The 26084-nt window shown below is 43.8% G+C and overlaps 1 protein-coding gene across 1 annotated transcript in view; it reads left to right on the forward strand.

Moving 5' to 3' along the window:
* The window catches only part of eif3ea (eukaryotic translation initiation factor 3, subunit E, a), a 117895-nt gene that overhangs the window by 60083 nt on the left and 31728 nt on the right, over nucleotides 1-26084 (forward strand). The window contains exons 6-7 of the mRNA XM_060922285.1: nucleotides 20723-20848; nucleotides 21339-21463. Of these exons, the coding sequence (XP_060778268.1) occupies nucleotides 20723-20848; nucleotides 21339-21463 (251 nt within the window). The remainder of the gene's footprint in view (nucleotides 1-20722; nucleotides 20849-21338; nucleotides 21464-26084) is intronic.

Genomic DNA, 26084 nt, shown 5'->3' on the forward strand with positions numbered 1-26084 from the left:
CTCAGTACGGTTCGCTAAAAATCAACGGTACGGTTCGCCTAATCTCTGCTCATTGTGAACAAAAAGCGCACCGGGTTCACTTCGCCTTTTTCACTGGAGTTTAAGCTTCTTCGTTTGCCGTAGTTGGTCACGTGACTGTAGCAGGGAAACTCAACTTCCTTTTGGAACTTACCACAGCCGCTTTACAGTTCTCTGAACTTACTGACTGATAATTATATATATATATATATATATATATATATATAATTTATTTTCCTTAATACGCACTATTTTGATCAAAGAATACAGCAGGGCAAGCATGGCAGCAGACATTTTGATTCAAGAGAAAATTACCCAGAATTCTGTGCACTGGGGGTCTGAGGGCTCTAGCGGACCTGGTGTGAACAGAAAGAGGACTGAGGCCCCATCAAAGCTTAACTGGACCAGAAAGAGAACCCAGTCCTCTTTGTAATAAATTCACAGTGTGAACACAAAAAGAACTGAGTTCTTTTTCTGTTGGTCCACTTTTTGGTCCACTTAAAGAGGACTGAGTCTGGTTCCTTTAAAGGGGACCAGGTGTGAAAACACCCTTAATGAGCAGTTCAACAAAAATCGCTTCTTCTCGGTCGATTCCTCGCCGTTTTGGAATCTTTCTGGCAAATCGGTCTGTATTCCTAGGGTGTATATTGCTTCTATCTATAGCTTGTATATAATGTATATAGCTTGCAACATTTATTGCTCAAGGTGACCCACTTTAGATCGTTCCTTCTGGACTAGACTGGGCTGGGAGTGAGCTACACAGTCACTGACCGGTCTCGTATTTGATACGATCCTGACAGGTTGTCCGTTTCCTGATGAGTGATTTCGTCGGGAGGGTGAATAAATGGTTGTGACTTGTGTATGCAGTCTAATGGCTAAATAGATGTCTAATATATGGTGTCAAATGGTTTTGATGGACAATTCCTTTGTGAGTGTAGGTTAAGGAAGCATGCTCTTCGCCTTGCGGAAATAAATTTTCTTTATGTTGTGCCGTTTCAGCACTGGACAGTGCCAAGTGGCCTCAGTTATGACTATAACTTGTGAACTTGGAGGTACATTTTTATGAATGAAGTCAATGATGAATGGTTTTATTTCTTTCACAGGTTGATATATTGAAGACACCAAGGTCGTACCTTTTTACTATGCTTGATAGTAGTTGAATCATCCATTGATGGTGTGTTTTTTTTTTTTTTTTTTTTTTCCCCCACCCAGAATGGGGGTAGTAAGGGTGTTTTTGAAAAGTAAATGGTTGTGTTAATGTCGCTGTGTGCCTGCAGTGCTAGAAGAACCTGTTGCCCAACTTGGCCAGCAGCGTTCATCATGCAACTTCAGTCTCTTTACTGAGAATTGCGTTCGATGGATTTTCCATTGACGTCCGAGGCCAGATCACACCTCATCAGGATTCCCTAACCTTGCAGCTCTTTAACATCGTGTGGTGTTCCACTAGATTCCGATTTATTACAAGCTTGAAATGGTCGTGTCCAACTATTTTTATGGGTTATTAACTTTTTTTAATCTTTGCATTTCATGCAAAAAAAAAAAAGCACCAGTGGAACACACAGGCACGCATGCCTTTGGCCATCGCTGCCGCCTTTTATTGGAGTTAAAAATCTCCAGCTAAACCTGGACTGTATCCTTTTTTGTGTTTTGTCTGGTGTAAGATTGAGACAGAGGTGCGCTGAGGACTTTGGATTAAATAATTTTCACCAGCGGAATACTTTGGAAATCAGATAATACCAAAGTAGGTTTGCGGGGGAAGATAATTGCAGTTCACCGAGAGTACTGGCAGTATCCGCGTTACACATGCGTACTTCTTATTTCCTCTATAAACAAAGGGCTCATTGCTCGGGCTCTGGCGTTTGTGGCTTCTCTCCCACCGCTCAGAGAAACGAGTGAAAGATGAACTCGCACACGAGAGTGGCCGAAACGTATGGTTCCGTGCGATTGTGTGTGTGGTGGGGGAAACGCTGAGAGAAAGCCTGGGAATAGTCAGACTCTGACCTGCTCGTGCTTTCCCTCCCTCTCTCTCTTCTCAAGGCCACACTGTGAGGAATTAGGGGCTTGGCTGAAGAGAGATGCCCATTGTCAGTGGTGCTCTGAGCTGGGAGTGTGTGAGACCCTCCATGCCTCACTGAATTATCACACTCCCCTGGTGCAGAGCATTTCTCCCAGTGCCATTTCGCTCGCCTTCTCACATGTAATGCCCTCATCATACAGACTGTCCATTATCCAGGCCCACACTTGGGGATGATTCATTAGTGCCAGACCGTAGAAAAATTGTTCTTACATCATGAGCAAGTTTGAGTAATAAATACTACAATCGTTAAGAATGTGACCTCAGTGCGCGTCCGTATTTATTTGATTTCTAATCGATGTCGAATTGTTTGGATATTTGTTTGCCTGTGGGAAAAGGAAAAACATTAGACTAGTGTCAAGGCAAGTCTTTGACGACAGCACAGAGCTTTACAGTTTACCTACAACATTGAAAGAGTTGCTTTGTGATCCAACTGGGAAAAGTGATATTGGCTTGTCATTACAATCTGGCTCAGTCTGCCTTCTCGAGGCAAGATAAGTGCAGAACACTGCCAGGTTAGCTCTCGTATCTAGTTATCCAATTGTGCATTCTAATAAGCAAAGATTACATTAGATTTTAAAGGTACGTACCATTTGAGTGCATTGGAAATTTGACACTTGCACTCTATATAACGCGAAGCTCTTTCGTATTGCGCCTTGAGCGGATTGGCACGATACGCGAGTGCAGAAATCTTCCGTAAACATTTTTTTTTTTTCCCCTTGATTGACTTTCGGGAACGGTACAGCAAAAGGCGTTTTCATTTCCTCCGTGTGCACGGGAGAAGCTGCGGACGTAATGAGACCGAGCCCCCGTTTTAAGAGAACTTGAAAAATAGCATCGATTTTCCATTTTACACACATCAAACGCTTCGAGTAGATGAGATCCCAGTACAGAGCAGCCAGACTTGTTTATGACATTGCAGCTCAGTGTAAATAGACCCAAATTGCTCTAAAGCATGCTTCCTCCATCAGCATGATTTTGAGCCCTCGTTGACCCTCATTTACGATTGTAGAACAAAGAGCGTGGAACACCCATGGAAATGGTATATCAAACTGGTTTTAATCACACTGAGCCTTTCTCACCGAATACCTGCCTCAACGTTTTTTTCTTTCCCCCGCCTGCTCGCTCCCTTTATCCTCATCTGTGCCGGACCTCCCATGTCCTCAGACGGGTGCTACTATAGGAGAGGTTAGGCTCTGAGAACTCCTTTAACGTGGGAAATGCAGTCATTTAACGAAGGAAGCCAGGCTTGCAAAATCCAGAGCTGAGGTCCTGTTACAGTGGCGGCCCAGTGCGAAAAGAGCAACTTATTCATATCATCTCCTAATGCTGGGATTGAATGTTGAGAATAAAGATTGAGTGTCCCGTCGGATCGGCAGCACAGTAAATTTATTGTTGCTGGTCAGTGAGTGAAAATGTGCCCATTTGGGGAAGCAGTGGAAACTTAAGGTAACTGCTGGAAAAACCCAGGTATTGAAACTATTCTCTGATGGCAAGCCCTGAAAGCCAGGCAGTGTACAGAAAGCTGCCATAATGACATGGAGCCTCGCCAGATGTAGCAAGCAGTGCCTTCCAAAAAAAGGGAAAAGAAAACAAACACTTTTAGAACGAAGCGTTGACCTTTATATTGGAAACACAGCTGTGTTCTTCAATCTCTCACAGCTTTCTATTTTGAAAGACGGTTGCCCTCCGTTCACACTTTGCCCTGATGCGATTTTCAGCAACAGGAGCCGATGGGACCGTTAAAGGGCATATCACGGGTAAATTCAGGAGCAAGATCAATGCAATTCTCCTATTTTATATTAAACTTTGGTCAAATATCTGTCACATTACTGGTCCGCCTCTGAAAAAACTTGGCATTTGGATTTCCCGGGAAACGTTGATTTTCGTGACATCGCGTGCGGGACGCCTCCCTCTGAATCCTACGTCAGCGCTGGTTTGTTTGAGAAAACGCCCCGGTGGTTTTCTGCAAATTTCTTCAACGTTATCGCGTAATTATTAAAATGGTTAACAGATGTATCGTAGGAGGGTGTAGCAACACCAATCTTGATGGGATTAGTACTCATCGTTTCCCAAAAGACCGGACAATGAGAGAGAAATGGGAGCGCTTGGTCTACACAGGCTGTGCACTGAAACCGTGCAAAGCTCGCGCAGCCTGCTGGCGCTTCCGCAGGTGACGTCATGAATCTGGCTCCAGACTTCCTTGGGATTTTTCCAGACGCGTTTTATTTTTTTCTGCTGTAGACACATGGCCTTGTGCAAAATTACCCTTCTGGATGAGTGTGTAAAGGGACATACTTTCATATATTAAAAAAAACAAAAACGAAATTGGTCCAGAATATGCCCTTAAGAGACACGATGGAATTTTCAGTCCTTGTGAGGAGAAGGGATTTAATGACGTTCACTCTAAAGGCGTGAAGGATTAGCATGGTGTGTTTGGGGTTCCCTTCCCCCAACTGGAAAACATCATCTATGTTTTTTGGTTCCACGTATTCATTCCTGCTCGTCGTGAATGACCTCACTGTGCTGTGTATTAATTTACTCGATCTACAATAACACGACTGTTTTTGCTGTTGAAATTTCAGTACATTGAATCTTTATACACGTTAAGAACAGATGCACCGATTGCAGATGCAGTATTCCATATCTGTTAATTCAAAATGAGTCATTTGTATTATTGACACTTTGATGATTAAAACTTTTTCAAAGTGGTGCTCTTGAAATCTTGCAGCACAGCACTAAAGTTTTAGTATTTCACTATAGATAAGTAGAGACAGGCAAACAGAACTCAAGACACCCACTTTTCCACCAAATCAGTTCCAGGGCTGGTTCGGGGCGAGTGCTGGTGCTGGTTCACAACTCGTTCAACTTGCGAGCCAGCTGAGAACCAGTTTGCTTTTCCATAGCTCGGGGTGCTAAGGGAAGCCACGTCAGTTACGTCGCTGTATAGAGGGCTACCGCATGACGTCACCGCGCCGCGAGATTTTGTTAGGTGCCATATTGGAAGACCAAGTACATGCACTCACAATATAAAACAAAGTACGAGCGAGAGTAAAGTGACACGATGGATGATAATTCTGGTTATGTGAGTACATTACCAGCTGCAGAAAGGGCATGGTATGTGGAGAAACTGGCTGTGATTGATGGGTTTGACCCATATCAAATCAAATCAAGTTTATTTGTATAGCGCTTTTAACAATAAACATTGTCGCAAAGCAGCTTTACAGAATTTGAACGACTTAAAACATGAGCTAATTTTATCTCTAATCTATCCCCAATGAGCACGCCTGTGGCGACGGTGGCAAGGAAAAACTCCCTCAGACGACATGAGGAAGAAACCTCGAGAGGAACCAGACTCAAAAGGGAACCCATCCTCATTTGGGCAACAACAGACAGCCTGACTATAATATTAACAGTTTTAACAGGTATAACCCTCAGCTGTCCTCATGGGGCCGTCCTTCACAGGAGCGGTGCGATAAAACTCCGACCAGACACAGGGCACCAGGATGGATCAAGCAGGTCCGAGGGGCAGAAGAGGCCAGCATCTCAATCCCAGGATCAACATGTAACTCAGAGGGACAGATTGGGGGGGGGAAGAGAGAGAGAAAGAAAACACAGGTTGTTGGGTATAAGATAAGACTCGCGGCAAGGGAGAATGGAAACATAAGGAGGACCGGACACCAATTCTGCCATCTGTTTGCTACCCAGACATTGTAAACTATTTGTTGTTTACACCCAGTGCCTACACTGCTGATGACTTGAAAGCCTACAAAGGGCTACAGGCTTACAATTATGTTGTTAGCGGCTTGGGTCGTGATATTACAGCTGTTATTAAGAATAACCTACACACAGTTATGGCCAAGGTAATCTTGTTGATATCTCATCTCATTATCTCTTGCCGCTTTATCCTGTTCTACAGGGTCTCAGGCAAGCTGGAGCCTATCCCAGCTGACTACGGGCGAAAGGCGGGGTACACCCTGGACAAGTCGCCAGGTCATCACAGGGCTGACACATAGACACAGACAACCATTCACACTCACATTCACACCTACGGTCAATTTAGAGTCACCAGTTAACCTAACCTGCATGTCTTTGGACTGTGGGGGAAACCGGAGCACCCGGAGGAAACCCACGCGGACACGGGGAGAACATGCAAACTCTGCACAGAAAGGCCCTCGCCGGCCACGGGGCTCGAACCCAGGACCTTCTTGCTGTGAGGCGACAGCGCTAACCACTACACCACCGTGCCGCCCCTTGTTTATATCTTTTAATAATATATCTTTTCAGTTGAAAAATTGATACTTTTTGTTACTATTAAGGTATCCATAATTTAGGTTAATTTATCCAAATTATACATATGTATTTATGATATATGCCTACACAACAACTATGCTTTATTTATATAATAGGAGGGAGAGCAAGCCCCAAACCATCCTAAATAATTATTATTATGATTATTATTAAATTGTAGAAGTCTGGGAGGCTTGCTCCTCATACAGTTATCAACTTGGGGCCAGTTTAGCCTGTTTTAAATCTGAATTTCTTGCGTTTGCTTACCTCAAAGTGTCCGCAGATCATGCACAGACTTATCCATTATATCCACAGTTTTTTGCCAAGTCTCACACAGGTTTCTTTCAAGTCTACTGTTGGGCCAATAAATCATAAATAAAACAGCTCAGATTTGTTTAAGTCGTTTGCCACTCCACTTTATTCTCGTGGGTTCACATACCGCTGCCGTTATTTCCCCCTAATCACGAGTTTGTTGGTCTTCCAAAATGGCGCAGGGTCTGTTTACTTCCGGTTTCGGGTGACGTCAGTGAAATCCCTCTATACGTCAGTTACGTCGTTGTATACGTCAGTTACGTTGCTACGTTTGCATAAACTTTGGCGCGAATATCGAAGCAAAAACAACACGGAAGATGCAGCAGCAACAACAATAATAATAATAATGGATGACTTCGCGTTTGTACAGCTGCTGCTTCTCGTCGCTTAAAAATGGCAATCTTTCGCGGTCTTGTTATTGTTGTGGTCTTAACAATTCCCCCCCCCCCCCCCCCCCCCCCCCCCCCGCTGATGTAAGCGGGTCTTTCCTCTGGCCCAGCAGAGAGTTGGTGCTAGCCTGGAACCGGTTTTTCTGGCCCCAGAGCCAGTTCTTTGTCAGTGGAAACAGAAAACCCGGTTCCAAACTAAGCACTGGCCCTGAACCAGCCCTGGAACTGCTTTGGTGGAAAAGGGGCAGACACCACTTGTGGGGGGGGGAGCACCTGAGGTTTGGGGACACCGGATTGTTCGGTGTAGTCTATGTAAATGGATCTAAGCCTGGAGCACAACTTACATGAGTGCACAGCTGAAGAGAAAACACCCTAGATGTGTGAGCACACCATGGGATAAGAGAACCAATTAGGATTAGCAGTAAAGAAAAACAAAGTATAAGGGCCCGGTCACACAACACCGATAACTATAACTACAGCTATGACTATACCTGAATTTAGTTCCAGTCTGGAGCAGTCCCACCACAACTATAATCCCGACTATAATATGGGTTGGTCCTGACACTCAGGGAAATAAACGCATGCAACTTAGGAACAGTCATGGAACTTTTTTTCCAAGTAGTAGCACATTATTCCGGGCCGTACTGTACAGCTTGGACTTCAAAACAACCCATGTACATACTCCGGTGGTTGATAAAATATGGATAGGTCACGGACTATGGAAATACAGTAAAGGATACAAAATATGGATTTTAATACAGATGCTAATAATTTATGGATTGGTCACGGACGTTTCAGTGTATTACAGCTTGGTTACGGATGTCATACAAATGATGCATCACGGATAAAAAAAATTAAATCAAAACAAATGTTTGGGCTGCTGGAGTTCATAATTAAAATATCTTACCTGCATTTATGTGTTTATTAATTAACTATTGATATTTCATGTAAAATATCACATCCGTGAATAAAAGATCCTTTTTTTTTTTTTTTTGTATTATATATTTTTTTATTTTCCATGACCTTCATGATGTACAAAGATGCCCAGGGAAAATGGTATGCGCTCCGACAACGGCACATTTTAAACAATTACTTGATTGGTCAGACGTTTTATCGGATCAGGTCCAGGCCTGGGGGGGAAAAAATCGCTCAAGAAGCAATCTCACCGATACTGATAAACCCAGGCCTGGGCTAAAGGTATCGTTATTGGTCTGGTGTGAGCAACAACCACATAACCTGCAGCGGACTGATTTATTTATAGTTATTGGTATTGTGGGACCGGGTCTTAACAGAGTTAGTAATGTCGCATCGTTCGTTTGGCTGTGGTGAGTGTAATTTTTCTTCCCTTTTGGCCAGAGGCACAAGTGAAAGGTTGGCCCCTATGGTTCAAACCAACATATTTCCCCGTTTCAGAAGAAAGAAGGTGGTTTTTGTCTGACTCGAAAGCTGAAAGGGCTGAACTGATTCTTAAAAGCATTCCCCTTTCACATGTCAAGCTCGTCGGATGTTATTCATGGCGTGCAACCACAGGACTGGTTCACGTCAGTGGATCTGCACGATGCATATTTCCAGGTCCATCACAACAGAGTACAGATGCTTCTGAGGTTTGTCTTCCACTGCAAGAAGCTTGATTGAGAATCTCATCAGTCTTGTCATCAGACAGAGAGACGTTCCCATCCTTGCCGACCCAGTGCAGTGCCAGCTCTCGTTGGGAATGCTTGTACCATACCTGCTTGAACCACACTGCAACCTTGGCTCTGTAGGAAGTAAGGGACTTCCAGAAGTGGGTCATCAGTCTGCCGCTAAGGCCCAAACATTTCCTCATCTTACTGAGATGCCCCTTTTCCACCAAAGCAGTTCCAGGGCTGGTTCGGGGCCAGTGCTTAGTTTGGAACCGGGTTTTCTGTTTCTACTGACAAAGAACTGGCTCTGGGGCCAGAAAAACCGGTTCCAGGCTAGCACCAACTCTCTGCTGGGCCAGAGGAAAGACCCACTTACGTCAGCGAGGGGGCAGAGTTGTTAAGACCAACAACAATAGCAAGACTGCGAAAGATCGCCATTTTTAAGCGATGAGAAGCAGCAGCTGTACAAACGCGAAGTCATCCATTATTATTATTGTTGCTGTTGCTGCTTCTTCCGTGTTGTTGTTGCTTCGATATTCGCGCCAAGGTTTATGCAAACGTAGCGACGTAACTGACGTATACAGCGACGTAATGACGTGGCTTCCCTTAGCACCGCGAGCTATGGAAAAGCAAACTGGTTCTCAGCTGGCTCGCAAGTTGAACGAGTTGTGAACCAGCACCAGCACTGGCCCCGAACCAGCCCTGGAACTGATTTGGTGGAAAAGGGGTAAGAGAGGAACAGGCTCTGACTCATTGGAATGCAAGGCTTTTCTCACAAAAAATGTAGTCTGCTTGAGGGCGGTGTCCCATCAGCATGAGTGTGCATCGAGGTTGGGGGAGGTTTAAATGGGAACTGAAGGCAATTTTTTTTTTTTTTAAATCAAAATTCTATTTCTCATTTTATAAAATATAGGAATGCATTTTTGACAGCTATTCTGTCACTGCTACAGCAAGTTATGAGTGTTTGAAATACGCTCTGTAATACATCAGTCCATATGTCAAAGCAATGGCCGTAAACGAGATTCGTTGAGACCTGTGCGAGACATCGTAGGACGGAAGTAAAACGTACAGCGCAAATCAAAGTGACCAACATCTGCCAGCGTTGTCAAAAAGACGTGCGCACCCTTTTTCGAATGCTGAGGTAATCAAGCCGGAAGTTTTCCCTGTGTCTGAAATCACTCCCTACTCTATATAGCGGGGACGCCATTTTGTAGTGCTGTCCGAAACCTTAGTGAGGATTATGTGGGAAATGCACTCAGTATAATATGTATTTTTGTGATAAATACATGCATGTATTTTATTATTTTGAAAACCCACCAGCCACCTGATCTGGCACGTTTTAATTGTGCGACAGCCATGACGTAAATACCAGCGCGACGGACTAGTCCTTATCCTGTCGTCTTTCCAACTCTTCTCTACTCCACGTCGGTTCGAAGTCGTATGGAAGAATCGTCATCACTGATCTCGAAATTAATCTAAATTGGAATGATGTGGCGATCTCGCTGCTGTGTAAACGGTTTTCAAAACGGCGGCGCTGACACTTCACATTTGAAGTCTCGCACAAGTCTCGTGAAGATCGTGCGGATAAGCGACGCCTGCCATGGACCATAGGAACCACATGCAGCATGGCTAAAGGCCGAAAAGTGTAATATAATATGCTAATACGAGTCATGATATAAGGTTAATAAAACCGAAAACGTAATTGAATAACACGTTAATGAAGAAATAAAGCAAGTTTAAAAATGACCTCAGTTCCTCTTTAATATCTGCAGCGAGTTTATATCTGCGTGGATCTGCACAGGCACCTGTCCTGACTTCCTGCTTGAATCACTTTCTCTTAGCAGCGTGGTGCTATCCTGGCTTCCTGTGTCCTGAAATCCAGCACTCAGTCCCTGTGTGTCTGCAGCTGATTATCTGCTGCAGTTTTGTTTATTTTTGTCTCCTGCCATAATTAAGAACAGAATTTACATGCCTTTGAAGTTGATTGTCTCTACAGAGATGAGCCTAGTTAACAAGAGTTTACGTTTCAGTAGGTTAGGGAAGTGACTATGGCTGGTTCTGAAACGAGATTCAGCAGGAAGTTTTCTCTTTGTGTTAAATGAATAACAGATTCTCACAGCTATCCATCACACCCATTGTTTGGATCGGATCTTTTTGAAGTGTAAATTTGTAGATGGAAGCTGGAAGTGTTGCACGGAATCTTGGTGTCAGTGCACGAATAGACGAGTGAAAATAATATATATATGGGGGCCAGGGGGACAAAGTCCCCCTGAAGCTGACGGACTTTGGGCTTTTTTGACAGTGAAACTGGCCAATAAATGGATAGGAAATGCTCATTCATTGTTCAAATCATTTTACAAAAAATGAACACATTCTTACTGTACATATCTTTCTTGTCAATGTGAGACTCATTTGACGTTTCAGTTGAGACTGATGCGCCTGTTGCGCATCCCTGAATTAATTACCTCCGCCAAGGAGGTTATGTTTTCGGTAGCGTTGGTTTGTTTGTTTGTTGGTTTGTCTGTTAGCAACATTACGGAAAAAGTAATGAACGGATTGCTCTGAAATTTTTTTCCAGAGGTGTGACTGGGCACAAGTAACAATCCATTAAATTTTGGCGGTAATGGGGCGTCATGGCTCAGGTAGCTAAGGCGCCATACCATAAATCCGGGGACCCGGGTTCGATTCCGGCCTGAGGTCATTTCCCGATCCCTCCCCGTCTCTCTCTCCCGCTCGTTTCCTGTCCTGTCTCTACACTGTCCTATCCAATAAAGGTGAAAAAAGCCCCCAAAAAATCTTTAAAAAAAATTTTTGGCGGTGATCCGGATCACCTTCTGGATCCCGGAATTTTTTAAAGGATTCTTGGCCGAGGTCTGCGCTCTCCGAGTGCTTTTCTAGCTATAATATAGATATATATATTTTTTTCTGTGTGTGAAAAATAAATGAACTTCCATGCATAAACAAAATACCCAATTACAATAAATGCATACCTTTTTTTTTTTTTTTTTTTTTACAATACACATAATGTTAATTGGGTGAAACTAGAGCCCTGCACTCCCGCGGGAGTCCTGCAGGACCCGACGCAAAGCGGTGCGGCGCGGGACAAATTTTGAAAGCTCATTGTGGGCGGGAGGGGGAGTGCACAATGCGGGAGCGGGCGGGAGAGGTGATAAGCTGCAGTCCCGCTAACTAAAAACGTGTTTAAAATTTATAAATTATTATAAACTTGCATCGTACCATATTGGTTTAATGCTAACTTGGTTGGTTGTTTGGGAAACGCACCCCTGAACGTGAGCTGAAGATATTTATGCTCAAATCCACTCAAAGTAGGGGGCGGGGCACCATCACGCTGTGTCTTTTTAAATTATATTAATTTCTTATAGGCCTACTTGTATTTCCTAGAATGTAAATGTGAGGAGTGACATATAAGCTATGTGCAATGTACAATATTCTTAATATCTACTGTAGATTTTGGTAGGTGTGTTGGGTATCTCTGTAAAGCCTCAGCTGCGCATGCTGCCTGGCAACGCGCACCCTCGCTACGTGCGCTAGGTGAAGGATCGGTCAGTGGAGAGCTCAGCTAAGCTCAGCATGTTTAATTCCCCAAGCCAATGACAAGAACTTTCGTGAGAAATAACGCGAATGTCTGCATCATGCGGGATTTGCGGGCGGGAGCGGGACAAAACATGGCAGGTGGGAGCGGGACTGAAAATGATAGTTTTTTGCGGGAGCGGGACTGCACAATGCGGGAGCGGGACTGAAAATTCTGTCCCGCGCAGACCTCTAGGTGAAACCGCTCCAATCCATGCACGAGCTAGTGCGTGTGCCCGAGACTGGCACTACAAAGCCACCCCGGCCTCTGTAGTTCGGGTTCTTTGACTCAGGAACCCAGAAGTCCTGCAGTGAAGCAACGGAAAACGCAGCTCTCGCCTACACGATCACAGATATGTAAAATAAAAGACCTGAACTTAATGTGTGCGCGCGTGCACTGTTATGATGACTGTAACTGTGTATGGTCAGAAATGACGATAGGTCAGCATAACCATTGCACAATACCGCTACAAGCAACCTGCATGTGCACTGCAAAGTTATTTAGCTGCTGGCTAGCTGCAGCTTGTAGCTTCCAGCGTTGTCAGTATAGTGTACTGTGGTGCAGTGTAGTGTAACGCAGGGATAGACCTCAATCTGCAGAGCTCTGTCTCTCAATCTGTATGCAGCCGGCCGGATGGTTTTCGATTGCAATCGCGTGGCCACTTCAGGTAGCCCCGTATGCATTCATTTAATGGGCTTCTGCATGTTAAATAGTTACAAAATTATAATAAAGTGAATACTTAACGATTTATTTGGTGTATACTGATGAAGTAACACTTTTTTTGGGGGGGGGGCCCAAGGGAAGGATGGTGGACCAGAATTATAACGTGGCGGTGCACCACTTTAAAAGCGCCCGTGGAGAACACAGATGTGTATATAAAATGAGATGTGGCCAATGCAAGACTTTTTACTAATGGCCCTTTTCCACTACCCTTTTTCAGCTCACTTCAGCCCGACACGGCTCGCGTTTCGACTACCCCAGAGCAGCACGACTCAGCTCGCTTCAGCCCTGCTTAGCACCCAAAACTCGTACGGTTTTGGAGTGGGGCTGAAGCGAGCCAAACCGAGCTGAGCGGGGCTAGGGGCGTGAGCAGACACTCCCCTGTGCACTGATTGGTGAGGAGGAGTGTCCTCACATGCCCACACACGCCCCGTGAGCACGCTGGGATCTGTAAACACCGTAAACCCGGAAGAAGAATAATTACGAATTACGATAATTTCTGAAGCCTTATGCGCCTCGCCTCATCTATACGCTCTTGCCAGTATCTGTTGGCGTTGTCGGTGACAACAAGCCACAGCACCAAGACCAGCAACACTAACGACTCCATGTCCTCCATGTTTATTGTTTACTATCTGGGTCGTGAGACTACCGCTTAAAAGGCCACTGATGTCACTGTTTGCGCCGCCTAACGACATCACGTGACGTCCACCCACTCTCGCTAACTCCACCCAATGTGTCCACCCACTTCCAGCCAGCACGGTTCAGCGCGGTTGTAGTCGAAATGCAACTCCAACAGCCCCGCTCAGCCCGACTCAGCACGGCTCAGCCCAACTCAGCCGCGTTGGTAGTGGAAAAGCGGCATTAGAGACTTGGTGAGTGGCCTTATCGGTGCCGTAGTACCTCTCTGCACACAGTGGATTGAAATAGCTCATTGAATATAAATGGCCCTGGCCAGACAGCAGCTCCCCCGACTTAATGTCTGGAGTTGGTTCTTCCTGCACTCCTTCTGGAGCAGACATGTTGATTAGTGTCCCACCACTTGCTCCAGTCTCGTCCCTGTTACAGAGCTGATCAAAGCTCTTGCACATGTGTTTAGGCCAGCAGTAGCAGCACACTTCATTAAGGAGACTGAGTGAAGGGACCGCTCTGTGGCCTTGCACTGACCTCAGCACTTCAGAGAGCTTTAACTTCACTAAAGCTCTAACCTGCACTCCGGGTAACTGAATGAGTGATGCGTCACTGGGCCATCATCGATATTGTTTTGATGTAGGCTTATGGGATTCCCTGGTGTTTTAAACACAGACCATGCAGGGTTTGTACGGGTCCTGGAATTTTTAAATGGTGTTCTCCAGGTCTGGAAAGTCATGCAAGTTTTCATTAGGTCATGGAAAGTCATGATGCGTGAATTTATTTTTTTTTTTTTGCAAATGCGCTAAAAATGTATACTTTTTTTTCCTTTCATTCAGCGCGTACAAGTTGATGTTAAATGCACATGTATACTTGGCGTATGCTCATCAGACTCCGTGAGCAAGGCCGTGCTATTTTCTTTCAGTTATAATTATTTGTACACGCTTGGAACCGATCTCAGTTGCATGTCCCGGATGTTTGTTTGACCTGTAAACTGGTAGCAGTCAGTAGAGTCATTGTTCAGTTTTGAATTTTCACACAGAAGGGTTTATATCGCTTCAGCAAACGTCAGTACGTTACATACATGAAGTTGAACAAAGGACGGTAATGCTGGGCAAGTGCAAGTTTAAAGATGGTTGGTTGGTTGGTTGGTAGGTAAAGTACCATCATGGTGACTGGATAGCTAGAAGCACGCTGCCGATTGTGTATGAAAAATTTTGATATTGCCAATATGGGCGATGTGGCCTTGAAAAGTCATACGGCTTCTGCAAAGCACAAAACTAAAGTCGAGGCAAGTAGGAGTGAAAAGTCAGTCAACAGTACTGGAACTCTTCCAAAAATCTGGAGTGAAAACAGGAAATGGTTCTTCAGCTGTGGGTTCCGGGGGGGAAAAAATCTAGCAGGTCGGCCTTTAACTTTATGACTCTAATGTTAAAATTTCAGTTTAATGTTCGGGAGATCAAGTCTGTCTAGGTATTTCGCGAGCCTACATGTGTACAATAATAATGAGCCTAGTTTATTCATGTTAGATAATAAGTCATTCATTAGATGTATTAGAACTACCTCTAGGCCCCGAACGTTAATGTTAATGGTGTGTCTGAACTGTATTCTATCCACGTTCACTGGATATGCGCAATCGTGCGCTCTGATTGGCTGCTCTCCTGCTAGGATATCAGCTCAGAAAAACAAAATGGCCGAGCATGTTGCTGAACCAGCTGAGGACGAAATAAAAACTCGAAAACAAAACCACAAAAAAAGAAACAAAATGTGGAAAGAAAGTATTTGATGGGAAGAGCGTATCTTTTTTTTTTTTTTTCAAGAATTATTATAATAGTATTTTTCACAAATTGCTACGGTCATTTCATCTGTTTGTTTGCACTCTTCTTCCTTAAGCATTATCATTTATTTATTTATTTATTTATTTTTAAAGACTGGTCCAAAAGCTCAAAGAAGTTTGAAAATTACATAACTGAAATATCCAAGGAAGAATTCAAAAAAATGTCTCAAGCTATTCTATACCTCGGCACGACAGCAAGATGACATTTTCTATAAAAAACAAACAAAAAAACAACACTAAAGTCAATTTGTGCAGCCATCGATATAGTTTCTCATCTCATTCTCATTATCTCTAGCCGCTTTATCCTTCTACAGGGTCGCAGGCAAGCTGGAGCCTATCCCAGCTGACTACGGGCGAAAGGCGGGGTACACCCTGGACAAGTCGCCAGGTCATCACAGGGCTGACACATAGACACAGACAACCATTCACACTCTCATTCACACCTACGGTCAATTTAGAGTCGCCAGTTAACCTAACCTGCATGTCTTTGGACTGTGGGGGAAACCGGAGCACCCGGAGGAAACCCACACGGACACGGGGAGAACATGCAGACTCCACACAGAAAGGCCCTCGCCGGCCATGGGGCTCGAACCCAGGACCTTCTTGCTGTGAGGCTACAGCGCTAACCACTACACCACCGTGCTGCCCTCGATATAGTTTATATTCTATAAAGTTTTTATTTATCGAATTTGCAAAAAATAAAAAATGCTCAGTTTCTCAAAACCCAGTGAATGTGGATTCAAATAAAACAGTTATTCCGCTCAGTCTCGTCGTACATGGCTTATAACCAAGTCGGCTGTCTCGTTTCGTGAAGTCATTAAATAATATTGGCTGGCTTTGAGTGGTCTATCAGATATATTCCATTCAGCTAGCATGGTACTGAATGAGTCAAAGAGGAGTTCGATGTCATGCTTGCTGAATGGAATATATCTTATATACCATGAAAAAAAGCCATTATTATTGTTATTATACATAGACATTTAATGCAACAGTTTTAGATTTTACAAAAAGTTAAGAACAGGGGGGTAACTTATCAATCTCATCTCACTATCTCTAGCCGCTTTATCCTGTTCTACAGGGTCGCAGGCAAGCTGGAGCCTATCCCAGCTGACTACGGGCGAAAGGCGGGGTACACCCTGGACAAGTCACCAGGTCATCACAGGGCTGACACATAGACACAGACAACCATTCACACTCACATCCACACCTACGGTCAATTTAGAGTCACCAGTTAACCTAACCTGCATGTCTTTGGACTGTGGGGGAAACCGGAACACCCGGAGGAAACCCACGCGGACACGGGGAGAACATGCAAACTCCACACAGAAAGGCCCTCGCCGGCCACGGGGCTCGAATCCGGACCTTCTTGCTGTGAGGCGACAGCGCTAACCACTACACCACCGTGCCACCTAACTTATCAATATTGAATGAATATTGAATGTAATTCAGTGTTCTGTCAATCCAATGTACTGTACAAAGTGCTCACAATAAAAATGTTACAAGTCCAAAAAGCCTGAACAACCACCCGACTTGTATACAAGCTATATACAGGTCGACAGTTCAAGTTCACAGTTACTTGTGGTAGTTGTTCACTGTTCCATTGCAGTTGTTCAAAACAAAAGGGCTTTGCTGAGTCAAGTCCACAAGTGAAGTCCTCTTGTAAAAGTCCCCGTCACTTTTCCTCACCTCCAAGTAGAACTTTGACAGTATTTCCGCTATTGCTCTCTTTTCCAGTTTCTCGATGTCCGTTGGTCTGTTTTTCTCTTGTAAATATGCGTGAAGAATATCTAAGGAAGTTCTGGTAGCCTTTCGGGTGTTCAGCGCGCCTTTAGTTTCAGTTTATTTATTTAGTGCGTAAACCTAGCGCTGGATTTTCTCTCTTTCCTGGCCAACAAAGAAATGATTGTGCACATTCGCAGCAAAAAGGTTTTGTCAAGTCAAGTTTATTTGTATAGCGCTTTTAACAATCAACATTGTTGCAAAGCAGCTTTACAGAATTTGAATGACTTAAAACATGAGCTAATTTTATCTCTAATCTATCGCCAATGAGCAAGCCTGTGGCGACGGTGGCAAGGAAAAACTCCCTCAGACGACATGAGGAAGAAACCTCGAGAGGAACCAGACTCAAAAGGGAACCCATCCTCATTTGGGCGACAACAGACAACACGACTATAACATTAACAGTCCTAATATAAAGTCAGCTTCGTTGATGCTATAAACCCCCACTGACGGAAACCCGAGCGCAAAACCGTTCACGATAACCGCAGTCCCAAAGTCAGCAAGTCAGCTGCAGTCCCCAGCCACAAGAGCACTACTGCAAGAGTCCAGAGCGTCCTCCAGGCGCGGCCCCCAACTGTCCACACGGGGTCGTTCTCCACAGGAGCGATGCGATGAGACTCCAACCAGACACAGGGCACCGGGACGGATCAGGCAGGTCCAAGGAGCAGAAGAGGTCAGCATCTCGATCCCAGGACCGACATGTAACTCAGAGGGACAGATTTGGGGAGAGAGAGAGAAAACACAGGTGGTTAGGTATGCCCAATGTCACCTGAATAAGTAGGAACAGTATACATATTGCACCGAGTACAAGCAGGGACTCCAGCAACTAACTATGACAGCATAACTAAAAGGATCCATTTTGTCTTCGCCTGAGCGCTGATGTGTGACGACGTGTTGTCTTGACAACGTGCAATATTATAACAGTATTGCACGCTCATTCTCCATTGGGGAGAACGGCGTAATACATGGAGGATTAGCGATATGATATTGCATGCCATCAGTAAATTCACGAGATGCGAATAGAATACATGGTTTTTATTCCATGGAAAAAGTGGCCTGTATGTATAATTGTGTGTAAATTAAATTATAATAAATTACATGAGACTACCGTATTTTCTGGACTATAGAGCGCACCTGTATATAAGCCGCATCCACTCTATTTTTAAAAATAAATTAAAAAAAAGATATACAAGCTGCACCGGGCTATAAGCCGCAGATATCTATGTTGAAAAATTAGATATTTACTGCATGTACTGTAAATGTACATGTATGTACCTGAACAGATTCTTTCCGAACAGTGCCTTTTAACACGGCAGCAACTTTGCTGATTAAAACGGAACAGAACCAAGAGAAAATAACCGGTATTTATTTACCTTCATTTCTCCTGTGTTTGAAACCACAAGTCACTTTAATCATCTTCGCTGGATTTGAAAATAATTACCAGTTAGTAATTTGTCGTGCGTGTTCTATCTGCTAAAGATCTGCGAATTCTTCTTTGCATTGATTTTTCGTCTATCTTATTTTTGATTCTACTTCCGGTTAGAGCGCCCCTAGCGGTGGAAGAAAAATCCACAGAATAGCCGCACCTTTGTATAAGCCGCATGGTTCAAAACCTAGGAAAAAAGTAGCGGCTTATAGTCCAGAAAATACGGTAGATTAATGTTTATATTTTCTTAGCGAATCAAAAATGTGCTTCTTTATTAAAAGTTAAAGAAAATAATTCATCAGCATAATTTATTGCATGAATTTCATGCCGTGTATGTATTGCAGAATGTAAGTTTGGAAAAAATTCTTCCAGTCATGGAATTTTGTGTTGACCAAAAAGTAAGAACCCTGCCATGGAAACAGATCGAGTCCTGGCTTCCAAAAACCTTCGGGTTTCAAGATCATTTTAACTTTGTACGGTTCGTAGATCTAGGCTACAAGTTTCTGTGACTTTTCTAAGGAGTGTATCCAAAATTTTTTTCTTTCGTGTTCCTTGCCCTTTTGTTGACCCTCTGAACCTTTTTCCGATCACTTGATCTGTCTAACTGAACATTTCCCCCTGACATAACTAGCATTTGACCCTGAGCTTAGTCAGCGCTCGCTTGTTTACTGCCCGTCATTATGCTCCGAACAAGCCGGTCCTTCACCTTTCACCTTGAGGGACCTTTTCAACTTAACCTCGTGCAAGAGAGACTGTTTGGAATGAAATCAACCCGCCGTGAGGCCAATCGGGTTTTGTCTTGACTAAGTGATGTGATTCATGATACATCAAAGTTGAAGTGTTCCACATTTCGAAACCTTTGTGTTCTCCGCGTCTTGTTTGCGAGTTAAAACATGGAGTAAACAAGGCAAAGCACATACAGCGATCCAATGTGCTTTCAGTTACTCCAGTAATCTGGATGGATGGTGGAACAGTTGTCCTTGACACAGTGGCTGCTTTATCACGAAGTGCAGCCAATGAGGCTTCATAAAAGGCTAAATGGCCTTTCATGATCCATTTCTCTCCCTGTCAAGCTTTGTTCCCTGAAGATGACTTAATTGAATCTGTTTGTCCACTGCAAATGAATAAATGTTGTTCTAGCCAGAAGTGGTTTCACTGCAGCCAAGTATCAAGGTTTTCTTTTCAGCGATGGCAGGAAAGCATGCTTTTGAAGTTTGCATGCATTCCAGCTGAGAGGGTTTTTTTTTTTGGGGGGGGGGAAGAAAACTAAGTTGTATCTGATGCAAGATCCTGGGTGGGGCTGCAAGCTCTTATTTTGCTGCCCTTGACCAGGGGACTTGAGGCCTCTGCATGCTCTTGCGACAAGGCTTTCGCAGATAGCTTTTCGCAGACAGTTGTAATTTATCGTTGAGCGAGGAGTAATAGGCGTGCGCGATGTTATTCACCGGCACAACGCAAGGGGGCGCGAAGTCGCTAGGAGTAGTTGGTGGGTGTGGTTAGTGGAGTGTTTATCCTCCGGTTACTTATAATGACTAGAACTTTTTTTTTTTATTTTTTTTATAATGACTAGAACTGGAGTCGTATAGATGTACGTACGTCCTCGATCAACCGCTCTTCGTGCTGCTCCATCTTCGCTCGTGTTTTTAAAAATGCCGGTCGTGAAAACAAACCAAACCGGGAAAGTAGGGAAGCGGAAGTGCGTGTACAGCGGATGTAGAGTGGACCAATCAGAGCCCTCTTGTCTGCGAGGCTTCTGCGGTGGTCACAATTTTTGGGAGGTGCGCGCAGAGCGTCTGCGAAGGTGGGGGGGCTACGCAGACACCGTCTGCGACGCTATCTGCGAGGACTGGGTTGTCAGCATAAATTGGCCTTTAATGTCACTTGCTCCAGAGGTTTACAGCTTTAGCCCCATCCACTTCGGTGGCCTTGAAGAGCAATGACTGCGCACCTTGAATAGATAAAGTCTGAGTGTTTTTTTTTTCGATTAAGCTGCCTTGTTCCTTGTTTTTAAAGTGTGTGTATTGTTGTTTGTGCAGGTTCCAGCAACTGATAGAAACGCGCTGAACTCCCTGTGGGGAAAGCTGGCCTCTGAGATCCTGATGCAGAACTGGGAGGCTGCTATGGAGGATCTCACCCGCCTGCGAGAGACTATCGATAACAACGTAATGCCCCACCACTCAGAATTCAATACCGCACTCAGATTCCCTTACATAGGCCATGATATTGACTGCCTAACATTTCAGCAAAACACTATCAGCACTACTATTGCTGTGCTTTCTCGGTCTCTCTTTCTGTCTCTGCCACATTCTTTCGGCTTTATTCTGGTTTGTTTCACTTGTTTGCTTCCTATTCTGCCGACACCTCAGGCAGAACCACAGTAGCACAGTTGCATTAATTGAGTTTGATTTGAAACTGGAACAGTAGACAAGGCGATGTTGTCCAGGGGTTTGGCTTGTCGAAACCCCCATTTTCGCTGAACTTTTAAATCTCTGTTTTTAATTCGGACTGAAATCATAAGGCCAGCTGAAGTTGCACCAGTGATGAAAGGAAGTCAGGAGTTCAGCATGTGAATTGAACAACCTAATTAACCACATACACAAGGATTTCATCGCCTTAAACAATTTCTCTCTCTCTCGTGTGTATATTCCTCAGACGGTGAGCTCTCCTCTCCAGTCACTTCAGCAGAGGACATGGCTGATCCACTGGTCTCTCTTCGTCTTCTTCAACCACCCCAAAGGCCGAGACAACATCATCGAGCTTTTCCTGTACCAGCCACAGTAAGCACCTTCAGCAGCTGCACACTGCCGTCTGTGCATTTCATTTGGCTTCGGCTCGAATAAAACCGGATGAGTGTGTGTGAGTGCGGGTGTGTGTCAAGCCCACCACAATCTGCAAATGAAACTGCTGATGTTCCGACCAGTCCAGTGCCTCAGACCACCGCTCCAGGCACAGACGCGCGCGCGCACACAAAAACATGCATGACCCCAGGGGCCAAAGTGAAAACAAACGATCGAGTTTCACCGATGAGCCCTGAAAATAATAGATGGCTTAGCAGACGGCCGTCTTGTACTGGGAATACGAGCTCTGACTCAGCTGAGGGCCGCATATGAAAAATCAATAGTTTTTACAGCAGGATTCATTATGCAAACGAAACCAAGTCCTCATGAAGAAGGGAGCTTTAAGAAAATATTCTCTCTCACTTTTCTGCATACGTGCTGTTATTCTATCCACATTCACTGGATACGAGCATTAGCAATCACACGCTCTGATAGCCTAGTAGTAGAGGAGCCAGTCGGCTCGTGTACCGTGAGTAGAGAAAAACGAAATGGCGGAGCGTGTTGCTGAACCAACTGAGGACGAAATAAAAACTCTACATGAAAACAAAACCCAAAATATTTACGAAAAAAAAGCAACAAAATATGGAAGGAAAGTATGCGATGGTAAGAACGTATCTTTTATTACCTCCGCCAAGGAGGTTATGTTTTCGGTAGCGTCGTTTTTTTGTTGGTTTGTCTGTTAGCAACATTACGGAAAAAGTAATGAACGGATTGCTCTGAAATTTTTTCCAGAGGTGTGACTGGGCACAAGTAACAATCCATTAAATTTTGGCGGGGATCCGGATCACCTTCTGGATCCCGGAATTTTTTTAAAGGATTCTTGGCGGAAGGGCGGCATGGTGGTGTAGTGGTTAGCGCTGTCGCCTTGCAGCAAGAAGGTCTGGGTTCGAGCCCCGTGGCCGGCGAGGGCCTTTCTGTGCGGAGTTTGCATGTTTGTCCGCATGGGTTTCCTCCGGGTGCTCCGGTTTTCCCCACAGTCCAAAGACATGCAGGTTAGGTTAACTGGTGACTCTAAATTGAGCGTAGGTGTGAATGTGAGTGTGAATGGTTGTCTGTGTCGGCCCTGTGATGACCTGGCGACTTGTCCAGGGTGTACCCCGCCTTTCGCCCGTAGTCAGCTGGGATAGACTCCAGCTTGCCTGCGACCCTGTAGAACAGGATAAAGCGGCTAGAGATGATGAGATGAGATGAGATTCTTGGCGGAGGTCTGCGCTCTCCGAGTGCTTTTCTAGTTTTTAAAGAATTATTATTATTAGCATTTTTCACAAATTGCTCCTGTCGTTTCGCTGGTTTGTTTACATTCTAAGTGGAAACGACTTTGTCTGACGTTTTGTATAAAGCGATTATCGGATTTGCAAAAAAATTTTAAAAATTGCTCCGTTTCTCAAAATCCAGCGAATGTGGATATAATAAAACAGTTATTCCAGTCAATCTCGTCGTATATGGCTTATAGCCGACTCGGCGCTACGTGCGTCACCGGCTGTCAGCTCGTGTACAACTTGATTTTGTGGAATAACTTGATTATTCCGCCCAACATCTCTGAATTTTAGACTATTTGTGTTACACGTAGGAAGCCTTCTGTATCTATGCTAAATGTCCTTTCCGTCTTCATCGAGAACATGTTTATACCGTATATGTATATATTTTTAATCTAAAGTGTAGTGTTGAACCACACAAGATTATGTTGATCTGCCTTTCAGCAACTTTTTTTTTTTTTTTTTCAGCAGAGATGACTGTAAGGCCAGACCAGTAATTAGTAATAAGTGCTTCACCATAGTGGCCGTAGTAAGGATAGCTTGAGGTCGCTTGTTGTGCTGTTGTATGCTGGAAAACCTCGGTGAGGCTTGGCCTTTTTCTCCCGGCGGTGACCGCTCGCTTCCTTTGGGCCGGATCCAGTGGGCCAGTGACCTGTGGTTGTTTGACCCAGTGGCCGAGGCCACAGTGACATGCTCCATCAGACCTTCTCCGCTTACTGCAGCTCCAGTCCAAGATGGCTGGCTGTACAACAGCACTTTGGACTTAGATGCTCATTATACTACAGTAAACTCCTTCAAATAGGTACTTCTAATTTGTGGTTGGACTCTTCAAGTCATGCGTCTCTCTGTCCTGGCCAGAGTCTTTATAGCAGTAAGAAGTTCTCTCGCCTTTCGTGCTATACAATCATCTTCAGCTCTGTGACCTCAAAAAAAAAATTTGAACCTTTCTCCCACTGGGCAGTTTGTGTTTGGATACACTGTGTAATTGCTTACGGCAGTAGACTTGTGCTTGTATTGATTAGTGGATGAATTTGGAGAAGAGCACCGTTATGCATCATGAAATCTTGCACTGACCTGAAAGATTTAAAAAAGAAAAAAAAAGGTGTTTGGTTAATATTGTTAAATTATAGTTGTTTATTGTGACCCAGTGTTCTGAATCGTTTTACCTGGCCAGTGATTAGAAGCGCGCTCCTGAAACTAATGGTGAAGTTGGAAAGCTTGCAGAGTGTCGAGATGGAAACAAAACCGAAGATGATCCTGAAGATTGGCTATCGTGTTTCATTTCATCACGGGGCTGTTAGAGCGAGAATATTGTCAAAAGGTGATCGATGATGTAGGTGCAAACAGGAAAGATGATACAGAAGTTATACTACACTGACCCTTGCTGATTAGATTCAGTGTTTCACTTGATTTACCTCTAATCCCCACCCACCCACACACACACACACATCGTGAAATTGGAGCCACGCAGCCGTTCGCGTCTCTGTGCTTCTCCGAGCAGTGTTGAGGAAAAAGTCTTGCTTTCTTAAAGGAAAAGGCAACTTTTGTACAAAATCACCACAAATAGATAGATAAATATATAAAGTAATCGATCATGGAATTTATAGAGAAAGAACAGACCGCATAACAGTATCTTTTAACTTTTAATAATACGGGCTTGCGCTGAGCTCAGCGAAGATGCGTTCCGCCATATTGATCTACTGCATGACGTCATGCGGCCCACCACTGAAAAGAACTCTTCAGTGCTTCATGGTAATAAGGTAAAAAACCAGTACAATCGCTTCTTCTTTTTTTTTTTTTTAAGATTTTTTTTTGGGCTTTTTGCACCTTTATTGGATAGGACAGTGTAGAGACAGGAAATGAGCGGGAGAGAGAGACGGGGAGGGATCGGGAAATGACCTCGGGTCGGAATCGAACCCGGGTCCCCGGATTTATGGTATGGCGCCTTATCCACCTGAGCCATGACGCCCCCTACAATCGCTTCTTCAAAGTTTCACCAAATGGTTTTATTTATGCAACTTAAAGCTCATAATACTGTAGAACTTTGGTCGAGTAAAAACACGGAGCAAAAACATGGCTGAATCCTGAATGACTCCTATTTGGATTTGTCCTACCAAGCCTACTGCGCATGCGCGAAGCGGCTCGGCTCGGTTTTCCCTTTCGGGCGCTCTCGTTTTCTGTTAGAATTTGGTAAAGAAAAAAATATATGAGTGATTCCACGCTTATGGGTACTGAAATGGGGACATGAACTTATTTTTAAAAATTCACTTAAAACCATTTCTTTTTTTTTTTTTTACCATCAGGTCACAAAACATGTAATCTTTAATGAATGATATGTTAAAAGATAACTTTAATTTTCTGAGATGTAATAAAAACATATTTATATGCCAAAGTCAGAACGTAACAGAAGTGTTGTGGACATATATATTCTCAATTTTAACAATGTAGAATTACTTTTTGAAACATAGGAAGGTGATGTTTTAGCAAATATAATTAATAAACATGTGTAGTAGAATAAACATACACATTCTTTCAATAAGATTAACATGGTATATAGCTAGATTGTAATTAATTTGTAACAGACGCGAGATGGACAATCGTAACAGAAGTAATGTAACAGACATCATTTTGGAACTCATAGGCTTGACTTTGGCATATAAATATGTTTTTATTACATCTCAGAAAATTAAAGTTATCTTTTAACATATCATTCATTAAAGATTACATGTTTTGTGACCTGATGGTAAAAAAAGAAATGGTTTTAGGTGAATAAGTTCATGTCCCCATTTCAGTACCCATAAGCGTGGAATCACTCATATATATTATTTACCAGCTTACCGGGTCCGTGAACATAAATCTGACAGCTGACAAGGTCGGGATATAAACGAATCGAATACAAGCCACCCGCCGGGACTCCTAATCACAGTGATCTGTCTGTAAGCACTGTTTTCATGGGCCCAGTGACGTCACAGGTCAGAGGGAGGCGCATTAACGAAAGATTCTGATTGGTTTATAGTTGCCCACAATCTCAAAATGGCTGACTCCTCCAACTTCGACTCCTCTGTGTCAATTCATGATTTCAAAGTTAAAAATATTTTTTCATGTTCGATATATAATGGAAATAATTAACGGAATTGATTATGTATACGTTTTTCTCCTATTACACACCTGGTTTTGTACAAAAGTTGCCTTTTCCTTTAAACTCTGTCCAAGTTACTAAGTTGATATAAACTTGCACCCTAAATCTTTTGTCTTTGTTCTTTTTTTTTTTTTTAAATGATTTATTGGTCTGTTAAGGCGCATTA

The sequence above is a fragment of the Neoarius graeffei genome, chromosome 5 (genome assembly GCF_027579695.1).
Source record: "Neoarius graeffei isolate fNeoGra1 chromosome 5, fNeoGra1.pri, whole genome shotgun sequence".
In the NCBI taxonomy this organism is placed as follows: Eukaryota; Metazoa; Chordata; class Actinopteri; order Siluriformes; family Ariidae; genus Neoarius; species Neoarius graeffei.